Below are 19,232 nucleotides of genomic sequence, written 5' to 3' on the forward strand. Positions count from 1 at the left end.
CAAAGTAGAGTGCAACGTGTAAAATAGGGTTAGCCACAAACGAGGAGAAAACGCAAAAGGAAGACTATCGTCGAGCGTCATTTATGTTTTGACGGACTGTTATCTTTTTTTTGGTGTGGAATTACTGCCTGCGTCCATATCAATTTGGAAAGCCCTGAAAAAGTCCGAGGAAATGGCACGTGCACACCTGAGATACCTTTTGGCTTTGGCCTTGGTGCACGTTGTAAGTGGATTTTCTCAACTTGAATGATCTCAACTTCTTGCAGAATAGATATTTTTTAAATATTATGCTGTTTTGTCATTTCAGGTGTTATGCTCCGGAGTGTTTGAGTTGAAAATCAACTCATTCCACACGGCGCAGCGAATTTGCAGACGGCATAGGGACTGCCACATATTTTTTCGAATTTGCCTCAAGCATCCGGAAGATGTGATCTCCGCAGAGCCTCCGTGCACGTTTGGGACCGGGCAAACCAATGTCATCAGGGCCGATCACACGTCCATCTCCAGTAGTGCCCCAATCAGGGTGCCGTTCCACTTCAAATGGCCGGTAAGCTCAACATCATGATGAAATGATTTCAATGGCGGCCATTGGATGGATATTTATTCATCCTGTATTTTTTAGGGGACATTTTCGTTGATTATTGAAGCATGGAACGCAGAATCCCCAACTGAATACACAGGTGGGTGACATTGTTCTCCCATGTGACCTTCCCGTGATGGCAATATGTTCGAAATCAATTCAAACCGAATTTTGTCTGCAGATAACCAAAACAATCTAGTGAATCGCCTGGCCACCAGGAGGAGACTGGCCATCGGGGAGGACTGGTCCCAGGATGTGCACTTTGGAGAGCAGAGCGAGCTGCGATATTCATACCACGTCTTCTGTGACGAATTCTACTTTGGAGACGGCTGCGCCGAGTATTGCAGGCCACGGGACGACACGCTGGGTCACTACACCTGTGACGAGGAGGGCAACCGCATCTGCTTGGCGGGATGGAAAGGAAACTACTGCTCTGAACGTAAGTCGTAAAGTGTAACCCTAACTAAGATGAAGCATGTGACAAAAAATGAGTTAAGAAAAAAGAAAAAAACACAACACTTGAGTGGTACTACTCCAGGTGAAATTCAACTTTTCAGTTGTTCAAAGTCAATTATTTGAACTGAGACAAAACAAATCCATAACATTTGGGACCTGCCAAAGAGAAACTCGAGACTCCTCTTTTTATTGTAAAAGAGAATGGTGATATCCAGTTAAGGTGTGTTTTGTAAATTGTTGTCCCATTGACCTCATGTTTTCTGGTACACAAAAAAGCCATTGCGGTTGTGATGACACAAACCATTTTCAAGGTGATCTGTTTGCATGTAGTAAGGAGATAAAAACCAAAACAAAGAAGAAAGCATCCCCAGGCAGCGTGCCTTGCCTGCCAGCTGCTCGGCTTAATACTTAACCAACATTGAAGTCTGAAAGGGGGGCGGCTGGGGTCAGACAGACCCCGATATGTGTGCGGAAGATGTATGCAAAGGCGTGCCTTTTGTAATCACCCCCCCCACCCCATCTCTCTTTCTTTCTTTTTTCCTCCCCCTAGCCATCTGCTCTGCGGACTGCAACGAGAGGCACGGCTACTGCGAGGCCCCAGGGGGCTGTAAATGTCGCATGGGTTGGCAGGGTCCCTCGTGCAGCGATTGCGTGCGCTACCCGGGCTGCCTCCACGGCACCTGCAGCCAGCCTTGGCAGTGTAACTGTCAGGAGGGTTGGGGGGGCCTCTTTTGTGACCAGGATCTTAACTACTGCACCAACCACAAGCCGTGCGCCCACGGCGCAACCTGCACCAACACGGGTCAAGGCAGCTACACTTGTACCTGCAGGCCTGGTTACGGGGGAACCAATTGTGAGCTGGAAACGAATGAGTGTGACAGCAACCCCTGCAAAAATGGAGGCAGCTGCAATGTAAGTTTCCCACAGAAAGAGTGTATTTATTTGAAAGAGAAGTCAAAATGCTTGATTTTAAATCAGTGTCTATGTTAGTAGTTGGAGCTTCTGCATTTTGAATTTGAATACAAAGGGACAATGCAATGATTTGGCCACTTTGGTTATTGTTCGGCAGGACCTTGAAAATGACTACTCGTGCACCTGCCCGCAAGGATTCTACGGCAAAAACTGTGAAATCATTGCAATGACGTGTGCGGATGGTCCCTGCTTCAATGGCGGGACGTGTGTGGAGACCATGACGGGGGGTTACACCTGCCGCTGCCCACCCAGTTACACCGGCTCCAACTGTGAAAAGAAGCTGGATCGCTGCAGCAATAGGCCCTGTTTAAACGGTAACTTTGCGCCCCCTTGTGGGCGTATGAAAATACTGGCCCTCAAATGACGCTTTCCTTGGGGTTCATTTGAATTGACTACTTCGACAGTTTCTTTCTTTCTTTCTTGATTTGACCACATGCAGTGTCCACCTAGCATTTTTAAACGCTTCAAATTTGCATTGCAAGCATTTGAGTCTGTGGTCTGCCCGATGCTGACCAAGTGCTTTTCCCCTCTCAGGTGGCGAGTGTCTAGACCTGGGCCAGAGCGTTCTATGCCGCTGTCAGGCGGGCTTCACCGGTGCCAACTGCCAAGTCAACACGGACGACTGTGCTTCGAACCCTTGCCAGAATGCTGGGACCTGTCAAGATGGTGTGAATGACTACATTTGCTCCTGCACCTTGGGCTACACTGGCAAGAACTGCAGCGTGCGCTCCGACGCATGCGGCCAACGTCCTTGTCAGAACGGCGGCACTTGCTTCACTCACTTCACAGGGCCCGTATGCCAGTGCCCGAAAGGATTTATGGGTCCCAGTTGCGAGTTCACGCTCCAGCCCAGTTTCAAGCCGGCTTTGCGTCAAAGCTCGCAGCCCTCTTCGGCCACGTTGACCATCTCCTGCGTTCTTGCCGTCCTGGTGGTGGCTCTGGTGGCCGGTATTATCTTGCTGAGGAGGCGCAGGAGGCTGCAAGGAAGGAAGCAGCTCAGCGACACAGCAGTTTACAATGACCTGGAGACGGTGAACAACCTGGGAGGAAGCGAGAGAGACTCCTTCCTCAGCCCAAATGGTCTGTTCAAGATCAGCAACAGCACAGCCCGCCTCAGCTTTGCCCCCTGTTCGGAAGGAAGGTCAGGGTACAGACACAACCCTGCGGAGAGCAGCCTGGCCAGGGAGGAATTTATGTGGAGGGATGAGGCAGGCCTTGGTTCACTTGCTGGGCTAAGGTGAACGCAAGAAAATGAATATTAATTAGCACTTGTCGCTCCTCCGTCTTTGCGGACACGAGGAGCAAAATTGACGAGTTGAAGAAAGCCGCTGTACTACAACAGACCAAACCATGGACTACTCGAATGAAGATCATTTACAAAGATTATTCCAAAAAAGTATATGGGGCATACCTCTTTGACATTTAAGACCCAAAGAAAAAACTTATTATGATCCATCTTTCGTAGGACCTACAACTCAAACCAAATACATCAAGTTACAGTACCCAACTGCTGGAAAATTTGCCTCCAATGTATGACTTGGTTTCTGATTGTCTTTTGTTGTTTTGTTTTTTCTTTTGCTTTTCAATCTTCCTTTGCTCATTCTTTCCTTATTGTGCGCACCATCATTTTTCGATACTTTATTATTTATTTATTTGGAAAAACAATGTTTACGGCTTCACTTTGATTGTCACAGAAATATATTTATATGATCCTGAATGAAGACAAACATTATTATTTTTTATTAGTTTCATGGGCGATGGAAGATAAAATGTCCCAAAGTTATTCATGGCAGGGATAGCGGGAGAAAGCGATCATCAGTTGACTGTTAACTGATCACATTGCCCTGTCATGTGCCATTGTTTGTGTTCATGCCAAAGTGTGTGTGTGTGTGTTTTCATTATTATTTAAGTTGATCATAATGTGGATTTGTTGTGAAATAAAAACATGTTTGATGTAATGCAATGAAGTTGAGATACCTAGTTTACAAGTAGATACTCCTTTCCTTTCGAAAAACAGATGATTCATGCCCTAATGATCCTTTGAAAAAATAAACTTTCATAGAGCCACTGATACATCATAAAAAATTGAACGGGGTAAAAAATATCCCCCAAACCGAATTTAAAAGTCTCTCTGCAACACCTGAAGGGATTCGATTATTTTTTTTCTACGATCCTGGAGACTTCAAGTGCGCAATAAAATATATTTAAAAGGAAAAACATTTTATTTTCCATATGTCGTAAGAGCGAAAAGCAATTCCAGGGCACTTTTCTCTCTGTTTATTTAAACGAGAATTCAACAGTAAACAAAAGAAAGTTACTTTTGTAGTACAACTACATAGTTTACGTCAAGGGAGTCATGTTAAACGGTGTTAACCAAATAGCATGAACGTTAATGGGCTTCCATATAAACATGTGATGGAAGTACCATTTTGAAAACAAAACACAGTCCGGCGGAACGATGCCAGGTCTGTCTGAGCTGTCGTCGCCTCCCAACGCTTCGATCCACTTCAGCTTGTTTAAAAAAAAAAAAAAAAAAAAGAGAGAGAGAGAGAGAGAGAGAGAGAGAGAGAAGAAGACGCGAAACCAGTCAGACCAGTACACAACAGAGAGGACATGGCATCCGACCGGACCGGTACCCAACCTGGAGAAAGCGGGGACGTTCATTTAATAGATGAAGATCCGTTTGAGGAATACAGCGGGCATGCCCCCAAAAGACATGCCCGGGTTACAGTCAAATACAACCGGAAAGAGCTGCAGAGACGCCTCGATGTGGAGAAGTGGATTGATGACCGTCTTGACGTGCTCTACTCTGGTCAGGTGGGTCCCACGAGAGGGAGGCACAACCGCAGGTACATTACCTGTGCTCATCTCCTTTCTTCTTGAATGCCAAATCATGAATACAACCGCTTAGGTTTATTCTTGGTTTCTTCCATCTGAGCCACCAAATAGTTTTGAACTGTCATGGCAATGAGGCGACAGGGATCATTCAAGGTTTGACAGTCTCGCGGTCCATCTCGTCTTCTAAGAGTTAACAGAGGTGGCCACTGGGCAGGTCTGTTTCTCCTTAGAAGGACACCTCCCATCTGTAGTCCAATTCTCCTATATCTGTAATCTGTCTCAGGAGTTATTCCCTTACATGGCCTGTCTGGAACTGTGAGGCGAATAAGGAAGGGGAGGGAAGACAGGATGGAGATAAACAAGTGTGCATCTCTGCTGATACTGTAGCTGCCCCTTGCCTTCTTTTAGTTGACTCATAAAAATCTTCTAATTGGTCTTGAGGCACGCATCCAAATTAAAGTGGAAAGAAAGAGGGACACAGAGTACAGTGTTGAAGATGAATGAATGAATGAATGAATGAATGAATGAATGAATGAATGAATGAATGTGTCTTTCTCAGGCAGACACACAGCCGATAGATACAATAGCTACAATGGCCATTTGTTGGAAGCTTCTGTGGGGCAATTATGCCCAAACAACAGTGTTAGTATTCAAAGCCACAAATGACTGACCTGCAATCTTCAGTTTTCAGATCCCGTTAAACAAGATAAAACATCTTCAAGCTCTATGAGTCTTTGCAAGTGAGGAACTTTTCTGATTCGATTGACCCAATAAAAAAAGGAAAACAAGAGCTTTTGGGTCTTACAATTATTGATGAATCAATTCAGTTGGACTTACTTGAGTACCGCTAACTATAAGAACAAACCTTAGTCAGGAGTTTGACTTCTGGTATCTACCGGCGCACAAGATTTTGATATGGATGTGGCCTTTCCATGATAACCTTTCAAATGTTTTGCATCTTTATCTGATGTCGTGGTATCAGGAAGAAGATATGCCTGAAGAGGTGAATATTGACGACTTCATTGACCTTCCTGATGATGTGGAACGTGTTAAAAAACTGCAGGTAAAGAAACTTTCTTAAAGGCTCTAACATTTGATGCCATTATCCGTGTGTGGCATATATACAATGAATATGTCCCACATTTTAATATTAAGGATTGAGCTCACACTGAAAAGACAAAAGACAAGTCAAAAGGTTGAACGATACAAAGTCAAACAACAGGCTGTTGCTTTTCTTGAAATATATTCCACTGCATGTAACGTTTTGTATTCCGTTTTTTACAGGAGCTTCTTACAAAGTGTCACAAAGATACTGAGGTAATATTTTGGTTTTATTCCATGCATCATTTTTTATTTTGTCCTGATCAGGTTGTGGCCAAGGCTGGCCGTTGAGGGCTGTTCGTATTTTCGTATTAAAAAAGACAAGACACTGGCCCAGAAGGAGCAGTGCATGACTGCATTTGAAATATGAACAGCAAAAAGCAAATATACAGAGTAGAAAAGACTGGAAAGTGAACACTAGCGCCACCTGTAGGAAAATCCTTGCACTTGATGTGACACGATTGTGCTGTGTTCTTCTCAAGACCTTCGTCAGAGAGCTGGTGGAGAAGCTACAGGGAGTTCATAAGGAGGAAGAGCTGCAGAGTGAAGGCGTGGAGCATCCCGTCATCGCTCACAGCCACCATCGCCATGAACCTTATCATTTCAACAAACCACACCATTTCCACCAAGGCCAGAACCAGACCCTTTGACAAGCTGCCCCAACCTCAATTATATACACACACACACACACACACACACACAAATAACACACAGTAATTAAAAACCCATCACACTCATGTATTTAATTATCCATATGATTTGTTTGTCAAATCCTTGCCAATGGATATACAAAACATTTGTGGTTGGAGAATTTGGTGTCTGTCTGCCAATGACGTGCTTGTGGCACAGTGCGAGAGAAGAAACAAGTGGCTCTTCCGTCACTTCAAACTTATTACCATTATTTCTAAACTATCATTCATTTAAAAGTCTTGTCAAATAGAATGCATGTATGTTTTGACATATGTTGTCACACATCCATCATCATAGTCATGATTAAATGGTGTTCTTTCAAGTATATTAAAATGAAACCACCAAGCTATCCTTGCAGTATTTGTTTGTTGACGACAGTATATCACATTATGGGACGATGGTCAATTACCAAAGTGTCCGTTAGGTGGCAGAAACAAGAATTCACCACTGTATCTTGTAAGAAAGCTTTTGCCATAGGGGAGTCCGGCCGGGTATGGTGCTCCCTCCCTCCCTCCCTCCCTCCATCCTGTTCAGGGTCACAGGGGTCGCTGATATGGGGCAAAAGGCAGACCACACCCAGAATTGGTCGGCAGCCAGTCAGAGGGTCCTTATGGAGATGAACAAGCAGCCACACCCACATGCACACCATCATCATTAAGCACTCGAGTCAGGTGAGTGTACCCTGGCACCACCAATCAGCGAGTGAGAAATAATGATTGATTTCATTTCATGTCATTTTTGATTTTCTTTTTATTTAACTGTTATATATCTTGCCCAAGCATCTACTGCCGGTAGGTTGTAACAAAGAACCACCGTGTCTTCTATATCAACTCGTATTTTTTGGTGCCATTTATGATAAACAAATGTGGGTAGACCTCAAACAAAAGATTTTTTATAACCATACTTCAGGCACAAACAAATGTCCGGCAGTTTCCTTTATGTGACATTAGAGCCTGACTATTACGGCCCTGCTACGGCAATGAAGTTATGTTACAAACGATATGGCATCAACCCAAGTGTCTATCATCATTGCTGCTCACTTCCGCTACGTTGCCGCTGATGCATGAATGGAATTTGCACTCAAGGGCATCCATTCATCCCTCAAATTCTGCCACACCGAGACAGAAGTTAGAGGTGTTCATGGAACTGGCGGGGGGGGGTGAAGCTTTGCTGGTGTAGGAGGGGTAGAAGCGACAGGACAGGCCTTTCCTCAGGAAAACATATCACCTTCCACCACAATAGAGTTGGCCAGGAAACCACGGGCAGCCACATTGCTCTCTTGAGTCCACGAGTACGTTCAGACACACTCTTGCACTCATCAGTCTCACACACACACACACAAAGCCTGCACACTTCAGGATGACACGCTACTGAAATACTACAAGGATCGTTTTCTTCTCAGGTAAGACTGCATTTTTGGTGGCTTTCACATTGCTCCGTCACTCGATTGTGTTTTCTAAAAATGTTTCTTTATCCATACAGGTGTGATCCAGGTAACGTTGCTAATAGTTGGTCTATTATTACAGCATCAAATACAGCTGAAATATTTGTCATGAATCGTTTCCGTATAAAGTAAAGAAACGGCACAGTTGGAGTGATCGACTAATTATTTTTGGTGTCCCTTGTTCTTGTGCAACAGTTCCAATCTCAAGTGCAAACATGCCCATTCTAAAGAAGCTCCCAGGTAGGTCAAAGAGCTGCCATGAGTTCCCCAGAGTGAATGGTGAACTTATTCTCCCGAGGCTTGACCTGGACCTCAAGGACTTGAATGATCTGAATGAATTGCACGAACTGAAGGATCTGAAAAAGAACCTGAACCCTTTTGAGGACGTTGACTTGGATGAGGACGAGAGGAATGACGGTGACGTGGGGCTCATCATGGGAGAGGTCAGGGGTAACCTCCAGCTCAGGTCCTCTCGAGATGGAGAAGAGGAGGAAAACGAGCTGAATGCCGAGAAGCACGGAGCGGGAACTCTTAAAGGAAAGCCGCTAAGGGGAACCCTGGAGCGGATTTGTGGTGTGTCGCCACTGAAAACCCTTGGAAAATTGGGCAAGGGGCTCCGCAAATCTGGACGGAGTGTGTGGGGACACAGTTTACCCCACTACAGCCCTGGAGACTCAAACACACTCCCAACACAACGGGAAAAAAGGAAAGGACTACGCAGAAGCTCAGAAGGAATTATGACTTTATTCCGGTGAGGATGGCCACACACAATTGTTGCCTCGATATACATGTGTGTAAATGTGTGTGTGTGTGTGTATATATGCAGCAAAAATGCATTCCGTTCAGGTCACTTTCATCCAAATTCTAAACAAGTTCATGAACTTTGGTTGATTGAACACGTTCAGGTACAACCCGAGCCTTTATACTGTAAGACACGAGGCCTGTATAACATAATTAAGGATGACACGACAACGGGACAAAGCATACAAAGGAAATGGCGAGTGCATAAGCGATACACCATTATGGAATCAACAAGCGATACATCGCAAAAGGACAAAAGTGTCAAGAAACAATCGACGTATCGATCCATTTGGTCATGCGTGAGGCATCTGCACCCCCTCCCTATTTCTCTTTTGAATTGTGCGGCTCCTGTGCAGCGTTAGCGGCGGCCGTCGCAAGGAGGAGCGCAGAGAAAGCCTGCCCTGTGGGGACCTGAGTGCAGACGGTGAGGCGGAGGCATCGAGGCGGCCCTCTTTCCTCAGGATGGTCAGCCTTGGCAAGATGAAGAGGGAATCCATGTCTGACAAGGCTTCACAGGAGACTGATGAGGAAACGGAGGAAAAAGAACCAGTGGTCAAAACCAGAGAGCCCCTCTCAGGTAGACAACCAGGATATCTCTGATCACAAGTGATGCTAGGACTAAAACTTTATTGTGTTGAATCCAAAGCTCGTTGGTCGGTCGGTCCATAAATTTGAGCTTCCACTGTAATTCTTGGGGACAACTGCCTCCATCTTTCTTTGACTATATGGCTCCTTGCCTAATAAATTGCGACTGATGTGAACTCCACATAATCCTGAGTCATTGGATTCAATCAACAGTCTGTTGGACCAGGAAACGAGTGCACGCACTTCCTATACCCTCGTTCAACGTAGTTTTGCTCCACTGACTCCACAGGGAACAATGTTTGTCATGGAAAAGAGACAAAAATAGATCCGACTCAGGAGCCATCAAAGTCACATGGACCTTTGTCCAATGTCCAGGGTTTAGTCTGTAGTTCATTCATTCATTCATTCATGTATGTATCTGAGATCTTTTCCAGACCACTGAAACTAATTTGGTCTCTGCTTTACTCTCAACAGTACTGGAGATTTTACAGCTAGTCAACCATCGGGATCTGCTCCTTGCTGACACGCACATCCAGGAGCTGGAACGAGAGTGTGAGCTGCTCTCTCTTTTGCCGTCAAGTCCCGTCGTCAGTCCTGCTCCCTTGGGTGCTTCTGGCATGATTCCTTTATCGTGTTCATCCTTGGATGAGTCACTCAGCTCCAACGCAACTCAGGATTCAAGCCGCCGTAAAGAGAAAGACGTGGAGCTTCTCTATGAGGCTTTAATGAGAGAGATGTGGGATGTGGTCCGCGAGTCTCTCCGCCAGCCCAGTGCCGGACACAACCTCGGGTATGTGGTACTGGTTATTCAGCAGGAGGAGAATGCGGACATGGCCTGGGCTCTCAGAGAGAAGAACAAGCCAGAGCGAGATCTGGACGCAGCTCCCCAGAGCCAACAAAGCCACCGTCCTCGACGATTGAAAGTGAAGTGGAGAGAAGCTGTGGCGGAGGCTGCTGACTGGAGCCTGCCCAACCAGGTGGACACTCAGGCGGGCCAGCTGGCCTCGTACCTGGAGCGTCTGAGGAGTCGGATGGTGGATGACCTGGACGCGGCCAAGAGGAACGCCGTGTCCATTTACCCCGAGGAGTTTTCTGCATTCCAGGTGTATGTGGAAAGTTATCATCAAGCCGTGGCGAAACGTCTACGAACACTTACCCGTGGCCCGCTGCAGATTACCGACGTCTATTCACTGTTGGATTGGTTCTACAACATCTACAACCGGTAGAGTACATCAGTCATAGCGTGAAAACCACTCAAATAGCTTTTTGGAATCACATGTTTCTCTTCCAAGTGATGTCCTGGGAACCATTGGCACCGCAACGCCAATCAACTATGGTTCCCTGGAACCTCTTCTGCCTCAAGACACGGTGGACCAATTGGAAACGGAGTGTCTTAGCATTGTCAAGGTAAGAAAAGTGTTTGATTCGACTGCCCCGCCTGATGTAACAAGGCTCATGTGTCTATTGGATTTGCAGGAGAAGGTGTCCAAAGAGCTCATTCAGGTTCTGGATGACGAAGAGAGGCGATGGGCCCAGACGCTCCACATTGAGGAGTATCAGTCCCACCTAGCGCCGTCGGTCATTCAGGTCCTATTTTTTTGTCTGGGGACATTTACAGACTTAACTGCTGTGATACATAACTGAGGAATTTGACAATTGCAGAGGCTGAAGGTAGATCTGGACAAATCTACTTCTGTGAACCAATTCCTCGGGGCAAGGGTGGCTCGCTTTAGTCTCATCGGATTGGCTGACTTTCTTCATAGGTGAGTTGAAAAATTGGGATCTGGGCTTGCCCTTCATGCCAAATTGCTTCTGCTGGAAGCTTAGCTTTGGTGTTTTGTGGATTTTCAAAGCAAATGTTGTGCGCAGTTTCCAAAGAAAAGCACAGATGTTTCACGAGACCCAGGCAGAGTTTGGCGATCGAGGAGATGGATACGTTTCCAGGACCATAGCGCTAGTCAACTGCTGCCCTCCTCTCAGGTCAAGTTTTGTTTTGAAGATGGCTTTCAGAATGTGAATATTCATGTTCTTGTTGGACACGGTAGAGCCTTTGTGGAGCGCTGCAGGCAGTGTGATCCGCAGGCCAGTGAGCCTTCAGCAAAAAGAGCCAACTCCTCCCTGGACAAGATCATCAACCATTCTGTGAAGGTGCTGGCCGATAGACTGTTTGAGCACATTAGGGTGAGCAAATGTCCAACCAGTAACGTCGTCGCATTTAGTCAGTCGGACAGCTCCCATTTGAAGCATCCGTTGTCGTTTCCAGCCGTTTTTTGACAAAATGATCAAGAGGAAATGGCTGACCAACACAGATACCTTCGGGGCCATCGAAACGAGCATTAAACAACACTTCAAAAAGTTCCGACGGATGGATCCTCCACCGTATCAGGTATGGATTGTTTGACCAGGTTTATAAGAGAATATTTCCATTGGATCTTTTTTTTTTTTCCTCCAATGACATAGACGCTGGTGGGCGAGGTGCACCGTCGGATCCTGGTCGAGTACGTACGAGCCATCATGCGGGGTCGGCTCATTTGCACCTCGTCCAAGATGAGAAAGAGAATGGCTTTCCGCTTACAAGACGAAGCCAAACAGATTAAAGGACTCTTTCAGGATTTGGTGAGTGAGGCTGTTCTTCGTTCGTTCGAAAGAATTTGCTATGGGGTAATGTCTGGACTAGGACCGAATAGAATGGCAAGGATGGTTGCTGAGAATGGAGCCTGCCCCTCCAACTTCCTAAGTCAGGACGAAGCCAGACACTGTTGATACAGCAGTGACTTGTGAAAAATGGTGGCAGCCGGCGAGTTGGAGATGGATGATCTCAGCTTACGTAGGCACTAACCCGAAAGGGGAAGAGGCTTTAAAACAACTTGGCCTGACAGCGTGGCATTTGCCCTCTTTCTGTGCCCGAGTTCAAACAAGTGTCCGTCACCTCGCTTGACAACAGGAAGCTGCTGTGTTCAGAGGGAACTTCCTGTTCCTGTCAGCTGGGTGACTTTGAAGTGAGTGAGTGAGTGCGGGATGGCCTTGATGGCCTTTTTCGCTGAAGAGGAGAATGAATTGACTGTGAAAAATGGAAACTGGCGAGGGAGGGAGGGGGCAGATTTTTAGTGACGGGGTGAAAAAGATTATTTTTAGCAAATGTCAAACCAAAGAATTCCGCTGTCAAACAATAGGCAGGAAAAACGGAATTTTATGATTCACTTAGTAAACATTTTTGCTTTGCTTTTGAGAAACTTTGACTCAACTTTATTCATCCCTTAGATGACCTTTTCAGCAAATTCGAGTCGCTTATACAGCAATTAGTACAGACAACATATAAGAATCTCTAAATAATGTCAAACAAATGAATAAACCCAATGCTTAAAATAATGATGAATGGCAAACATTATGACGGTAAATAATCCAATTTGCATGTCTGTTTCAGGAATCAAGTTCATCTTGGTTGGACAGTCTCATTTGCCACCTAGCTGACGTTGTTCTCCTCGAAGACACGCCTTCCATCCAGATGGAGGTTGCTGTACTGGTCAAAGAGTTTCCAGATATTCGGTAAGGGTTGAACACATTTTCTTTATGTGAATAGATCTTGTCAGGATGTGTCTATAAGAAGAATTTCTGGACTTATATTCTGCATGCTTTCGCTGTTGTTTTTGGCGTCCAGCCAAGGGAAATGTCTGAGTATGTATGTTTTTTTTGTCACAATGGTTCAAAACAAGGAAAGGCGCATGAAAACATATCATCCATTAACTTTGCTATTTTTGGATTTGCTATTCTGTTTTGAGAGTGAATAAGGCGACGAGGCCTCGGGCTGGGAGGGAGGGAGGGAGGGAGGGAGGGAGTGAGGCTCAACTGCCAAAGATGTTTGTTCACAGATTAAGACTGAGATGACACTTGGCAACCTTAGCGCCTGTGACGCAGAAGTCTCCAAAGAGCAGACAGGAAGCTGCTGCCGAGTACTTCCTGTTCCTGTCACCCAGCAGGAGACAGACTGGTGCCACGTAGGGAGAGAGAGACAGACAGAGAGAGATCGATAGCTAGCTCCATAGACCCTTTTTGTTTACTCTGGTATTCCGTCTTGGTATTTCATTCCTGCTTCATGATGCTTAATCATTTCTGTAGTCCTGACTGGATTCTCTTTTGTGTTTCATCAAAAACGTTTGGAAAACAATGCCCATCAATCCTACTTGCATGGTATGGATTAACAGTGACCTAAATGACACCGAAAATATTTTTGAAGCGAAAGAAAAAATTCTGACAGAATGAATCCAATTATTCGATCAATTGACAGAATAATCGATAGGATAATCAATTCTAACAATATTCAATAGTGACTGCAGACCTTCCGGTAAGTGGAATAATATTTGCTTACGGCACATTCAAAAAAAGTAGTTGGTTCCCAGAAACAGATGACTCAGACGGACGGATGTGATGCAAAGTCATTACTGTCCGTCCTAATGACGCCCATGTCATCACCTTCCACTCACCACCTCCGTCTGTCCGTGTCCTTCCTCACACCAGGCAGAAGCACGTCTCCACCCTGCTGAATATCCGAGGCATGATGCGCCAGACGGAGCGTCTCGAGATCCTCAACATAGTCAAAGACTTTCAATGCGGCTCGACCTTAATCAGCCGGGATCACGCCATCTTTACTGATATTCCCATAACTTCGGAGATGCACTGCATTAGCCTGGGATTCCTGCGTCTCGCCATGGCTGTCACCAATTGGTTCTCGGAGCACCGACCGAGGCGAAACCGTAGAAAAAGTGCTGGAAACGCAAGTGGCACAAACGCAAGTGGCAGAAGGGCAAGTGGCAGAAGGGCAAGTGGCAGAAAGGCAAGTGGCAGAAAGGCAAGAGCTCAATCCGCTGGCAATCAGGACGTTGATGACATGAATCAATTTAACAGAGAAGAGTAGAGAAAATGGTGTGAAAGTGAAGAAGAGCAGTTGCAGTCATACTGTGATAAGATGAGACATATATGCACCTTGCCAAAAAATGGAGCGTGCCGACCCTACGTAAAGAAACTTGACTCGAGGTACTGCTCCTTCTGATCACACTCACATAACATGACATGAACTTTTGTTTTATTTCTGATCTCAACAAGTCAATGACTCATTCACTGCCAACCCAGTGAATATCTTTGACGTCTATAACCGTCAATGGCTCTGAATGAGTTGAGAAACAATTCATCTTCAGCTTTCTAAAATGATAATGCCATCATAGCAGAGGCAATTCAATATGATGCTTTGTTGTTTATCATTTATTTACCTGGCAATATATATATATATGGATATATATATATATATATATACTGTACCCACGTTTGGTTTATACACAAGAGTGATGTGTTGAACTCTTCACTGTGAATGATATGGATCTATTGCTGGAAACTTAATAAAGACCCATTGATTGGGTAGATTGACCCGCTTTTATAAATAATATCTCATCGAATTGATATGTATATAATAATTTATATGTTTATATTATATCTATTTAAAATGTAGTATATCATTTTATAATAATGATGCTTAGGTGTAAAGTTTAGGAAAATGAGCTTCAATATTTATCCTTATTATTCTTCTCGACATATTGTGCTGTTCCCATCTCCCTGCTTCTAACTTTAGCTGTTGTGCTCCCTGAACATGGGCGTGTCAAGCAGCAGCTATTTTCAACAATACGTATGTATATCAAACAGACCAGGTTGTGACGCAGAAGCAACACTGCCTCAATATAAACACAAATGCACACGTGTTTCAATTGTTTCTCTTAAGGATATGGCAGATCTTGAAATATAGGGCTCCACCGACCTTACTCGATGACGCTCAGCTTGTGTATATCAAAAAAGGTCACACAACCCCGAGGCCAACAACGGGATGTTTTGCGGTAAACAAAGATTTCCTGTTGTCCTGTGAGGTGCCAACGGATGCTTTAATTGGAGCCAAGTTTACCTTTAGCCCTGGGGGGAATTTCCTCTCGGCCACTCTGAGTGAATGTGTGGTGAATGTGAGTTGTTTTTTTATGTCAAAGTTGCTCAAGGGCCCGTGGACTCCAGATAGGAATTTATCTGGATAATAAAATCATTCTCAAGACTGTTAAACTTGTCTATCAAAAGTGTATGTATTCATAAAAAAGAAATAATTCAATATCTTAGTTGTTAAAGTTTTGACAATTAAATTAGAGATGACATATTTTGCCAAGTTGTTAACCTCTAATCAGTGCCTCATTATTTTTGGCCCCAGTTTATACAGTAATGTGTGTGTGTGTGTGTGCGTGTGTGTGCGTTTTAACAAGTTCCATGCAGCCAGAGTACGGACAAGGGAAAAACATTAAATGGGAATCACTTGAATGTTGACTTTGGCAATGTCAATTGTCTGTTGGATGTTTCTGTGAAATCATTATCAGACATCCTTTCATATATCAAGATAATGGCGGATGCCGGACGGTCTGTTTTTCAGGCATCCCATGTGGGGAATCGCATTTGCCAATGAGAAAGGCGGGTAGGAAGAAATTCTTGATGGAGGTTTCTCGATCTGCGAGCTTTGAAAGAGGAAGAGTCGTCAGTATCACAATGCAATCCCTGGGAAGTACTCCTCTACTTCCTCTCATTAACACGGCCGGCCGGCCGGTCGGTCGGTCGGTCGGTCGGCCGGCCGGCCGGCCGGCTCTGCAATGGAAAATCCATCTGGCTGCATTTGCTGTTTGTTTTGGGAAGCAAGCATTGCCCTGTCTTTGTTTTCACTGTCATGCAATTTCACGCGTGCAGACTTTTCCCTTTGTTTTCCTGCCTGTCATTCTTCGTATATCTATAAGGCCGCGTGCTATCCAGTGCTATCAGGATTCTTTGCTTCTAATGACTTTTTCTTCCTTTGTTGGCTGGTCAAAGTCCATGCAGCATAGGTACATGCATTGTTTTGCAATTTCTTGTCCATATAGGGATTGATGTTTGGCAGTCTGCCTTATAAGAGAGAGGAATCTCAGCTCGGGCTGATTATATAAATGTGTATAAAAAAAAAATATATATGTATGTGTATATATATATATATATATATATATGTATAAAATTATATATATATTCCTTTAGCAAAATGCTAATTAATGCAAATTAATAATGAATGTTTATGTCTGATGCGCTAAGGCATGTTTGCCTGAGGTGTGGTCAAGTTCAGCAGACACATTGCGTAACACACGTAAACGTCTGGTTCCGGCAAGATGCCAAAGCGAGAAGCTAGCGTGTCCAGAACATACTGTCACTCAGGATGGCTGCCCACTTGAAGCAAAACAATGGTACACTTTGTCACTGCAGGTGGGATATCCTGATTTATGTTATCTGGGGTCTCCATCAAGTGCAACTTTATTTAGCAATGTGGAGGTGCATGCTCCAGACGCCGCCCCGTAAGATTAGACATGGCAAAATGTTCATTTCACTGTGAGCAGACATTAAATCATCGCTCTCAAAGCCAGTGCAGGAAGTTCACCTTTGTTCAAAACTGGACCTACAGTCCAAAATAAACTCTTGGAAAGTATTCCTATTAAATTAGTCACTCTTGGAATTTATGACCAAAACATCTGCATGAGAATTTTGATGAATCCCCAAAAGAATGTCCTGGGTGGACATGTGCTGGCCTGTTGCCATTGAGACTGTAAACATCCCAACCTGTGGGCCTATTTGTTTTCCTTTGTTTAAACTATTTTGACGTCTCTATAATAGAGAGAGAAAAACAGGGCGAGGCGTTTGTTGCTGGAGCGGTATTTATGTGAGCACATCCCATTTGCCTCACAAACTCGGCCGGACTGGACTGCTTCCAAATACAAATCAGCCAATGATACATCCATCAATTCAAAGATAAAAACGGTTGTTTTTGGCCAATATTACCAATTGACTGGCTGAGAATGAAGCCTTTTGTGGGACAAAGGCAGCAATTGGAGCAATTGTTGTTTGTGAAGAAGTTCCCCCCCCCCCAGCCCAGCCCACCCATCCACCCACCCTTTGCTTTGCTAAACATTTTCCTCCTGCTATTTTGCAAAGAGGAAAACTACTTTGCATTTTGTAGTGAAACAATGGTTCCTCTTGTGAAATATGCCAACAGGCGGCTCACCTTTGGCTCCTTGTGCTTTCTCCCTAGGCTTATTTACGCAAGCAGGTTGTGTTCTTCACCCCACCAGGAAGAGGTGTTGCAGGAAAGCCAAAAACCGCTGGTCACATTTAGAGTAAACCGACTGCCACAGACTTGCAAATAGGCCTTGTCTTGTCTGAAGAAGGTGAATAGAAGGGTAAACACAGACATGACCTCTGCGCTACTATCAGGAGGAGGGTCCATTCAGTCCCCCCTCCCTGCATATTTCCACATTGTTTTGAGGTTGGGCCGACCTCAAGCATAACCCGTGTGGTAAACTCCATGTTTAGACATCTGGATAGGAGTTGAATTTGTATTTATCTACCCTATGGGTAAAAGCAGTACAAATAACGGATATTTATTTATTTCTTTGGCTGTGTGTCTGATTTGCGCTGCCCCTGCATGAGGTGGTAATACGTATGTCCTCAATGCATGCCTATTGTCTGACATGACATTAATTTGAGTCACTCAGCCCTAAATTAGGCCAAGCACTCTTCTTCGACACGCATGCTGACTGTCTTTGGATCATTTGAACACTTGCAGCGCCAAGGAGAGTTATTAATGCAACGCAAACTCTCTCAGCCCTCCCTGAACCACAATCAATCTTTCATCAGGAAAGCATTTAAGCAGGAGCCTAATGACTCCACATCCTTCTGCCCTCCTGCTGACAGTGCTTGGCAAAGCTGGCCCGATTGAACAATCGCTCCCTTCAACCCTTTGACACATGAACTTGCTTCTCTTTACTCAAACTTGTCAGGGTAATCTGTATGACCTAAACCTCCTTTGTTGATGATTTGAAAATGTGTGCAAAATGTGTGTAAAGAGGACAACTGCACAACCAAACAGAAGAGCAGACGGTGTGCACTTTCTAGCTCACTCGTGACATCTAGTGGGCACATGGGGAAAATGACACGTTTCAAGATTTCAACTGCTATACTTGTCTTTGTACAGCAGGTGTCAGTAGAGAGCTAATGTGATCGAAGCGTCGATGAACTGATGGCGAATTCAGGAGGCTTTACTTTGCCCATCACTAGGTGGCAACGTGCAGGTGTTGTAGGTGAGAATCCAACTCAGAAAATCAAATCAAAATATAAAATCAAACAGATGCACTGCAATATAACGACTGCGTTTAATTTGAAATCTGCGTAAACGTTGAGTTGAACCTGTCAGTTTTTGCGTTGTAAGAAAAAATCCAATACAATTTTGGCAGGAAATGTGGAGATTTGATTTTCAAAATAAAAGCAGAGTAACCGAACATTATCAATTGTATTTATATAAACATAGGCAGCACTATCAAATGAAATAGTTCTTACCCTGTGAGTGTTTGCTACAGTTTTAATAACCAGCCCCGCCTAAAATAGATCCATCCAGATAGTCTACTCATTCAGAATGAATAGAAATCAACCTGAATAATTGCATGTATGTATTTTAATGTTGTAAGTTTAAATGTGTTGCCGAGGTTTGCAAGCAACAAACGTCTTTTATTATTATGTTTTTTGAAAGAATGCTTTTAATATTGCATGATCGCAGGGTGCAGCACGATTAATGATCTGATTGGGGAATGTTCAATTTTGCTTCAAGGGCATGGATGGATGGATGCAGTGCTTCCGATCAAGGCCGACGTGCAGCCTTTGATGCTTTTTAAGTCTTGTTAG

At 44.5% G+C, this 19,232-nt stretch overlaps 3 protein-coding genes across 4 annotated transcripts; all 3 read left to right on the forward strand.

Moving 5' to 3' along the window:
- Window positions 1-3,966, forward strand: dlb (deltaB). The gene is made up of 7 exons (XM_037270044.1): window positions 1-223; window positions 308-547; window positions 623-680; window positions 762-1,019; window positions 1,587-1,948; window positions 2,106-2,322; window positions 2,543-3,966. The coding sequence occupies exons 1-7, from the start codon at window positions 173-175 to the stop codon at window positions 3,247-3,249; spliced, it is 1,893 nt and encodes a 630-aa protein (XP_037125939.1). The 5' UTR covers window positions 1-172; the 3' UTR covers window positions 3,250-3,966.
- Window positions 3,967-4,563: 597 nt separating this feature from the next.
- ppp1r14aa (protein phosphatase 1, regulatory (inhibitor) subunit 14Aa) lies at window positions 4,564-6,986 on the forward strand. The gene is made up of 4 exons (XM_037270051.1): window positions 4,564-4,825; window positions 5,829-5,909; window positions 6,131-6,163; window positions 6,430-6,986. Exons 1-4 carry the CDS (start codon window positions 4,622-4,624, stop codon window positions 6,595-6,597), a joined length of 486 nt encoding a protein of 161 aa, XP_037125946.1. The 5' UTR covers window positions 4,564-4,621; the 3' UTR covers window positions 6,598-6,986.
- Window positions 6,987-7,418: 432 nt separating this feature from the next.
- On the forward strand, window positions 7,419-14,885 carry exoc3l2a (exocyst complex component 3-like 2a). 2 transcript variants are annotated; one of them, XM_037270043.1, is made up of 14 exons: window positions 7,419-8,039; window positions 8,120-8,130; window positions 8,277-8,832; window positions 9,239-9,459; window positions 9,942-10,689; window positions 10,760-10,874; window positions 10,944-11,054; window positions 11,130-11,230; window positions 11,337-11,447; window positions 11,513-11,648; window positions 11,731-11,853; window positions 11,928-12,083; window positions 12,892-13,013; window positions 13,983-14,885. In XM_037270043.1, exons 3-14 carry the CDS (start codon window positions 8,297-8,299, stop codon window positions 14,377-14,379), a joined length of 2,877 nt encoding a protein of 958 aa, XP_037125938.1. In that variant the 5' UTR covers window positions 7,419-8,039; window positions 8,120-8,130; window positions 8,277-8,296; the 3' UTR covers window positions 14,380-14,885. The 2 variants fall into 2 exon arrangements, with proteins under 2 accessions (XP_037125938.1, XP_037125937.1); XM_037270042.1 differs by lacking the exon at window positions 8,120-8,130 and having other exon boundaries at window positions 7,425-8,039.
- The last annotated feature ends 4,347 nt before the right edge of the window (window positions 14,886-19,232 follow it).

Source organism: Syngnathus acus, chromosome 14, assembly GCF_901709675.1.
Source record: "Syngnathus acus chromosome 14, fSynAcu1.2, whole genome shotgun sequence".
NCBI classification, from domain to species: domain Eukaryota; kingdom Metazoa; phylum Chordata; class Actinopteri; order Syngnathiformes; family Syngnathidae; genus Syngnathus; species Syngnathus acus.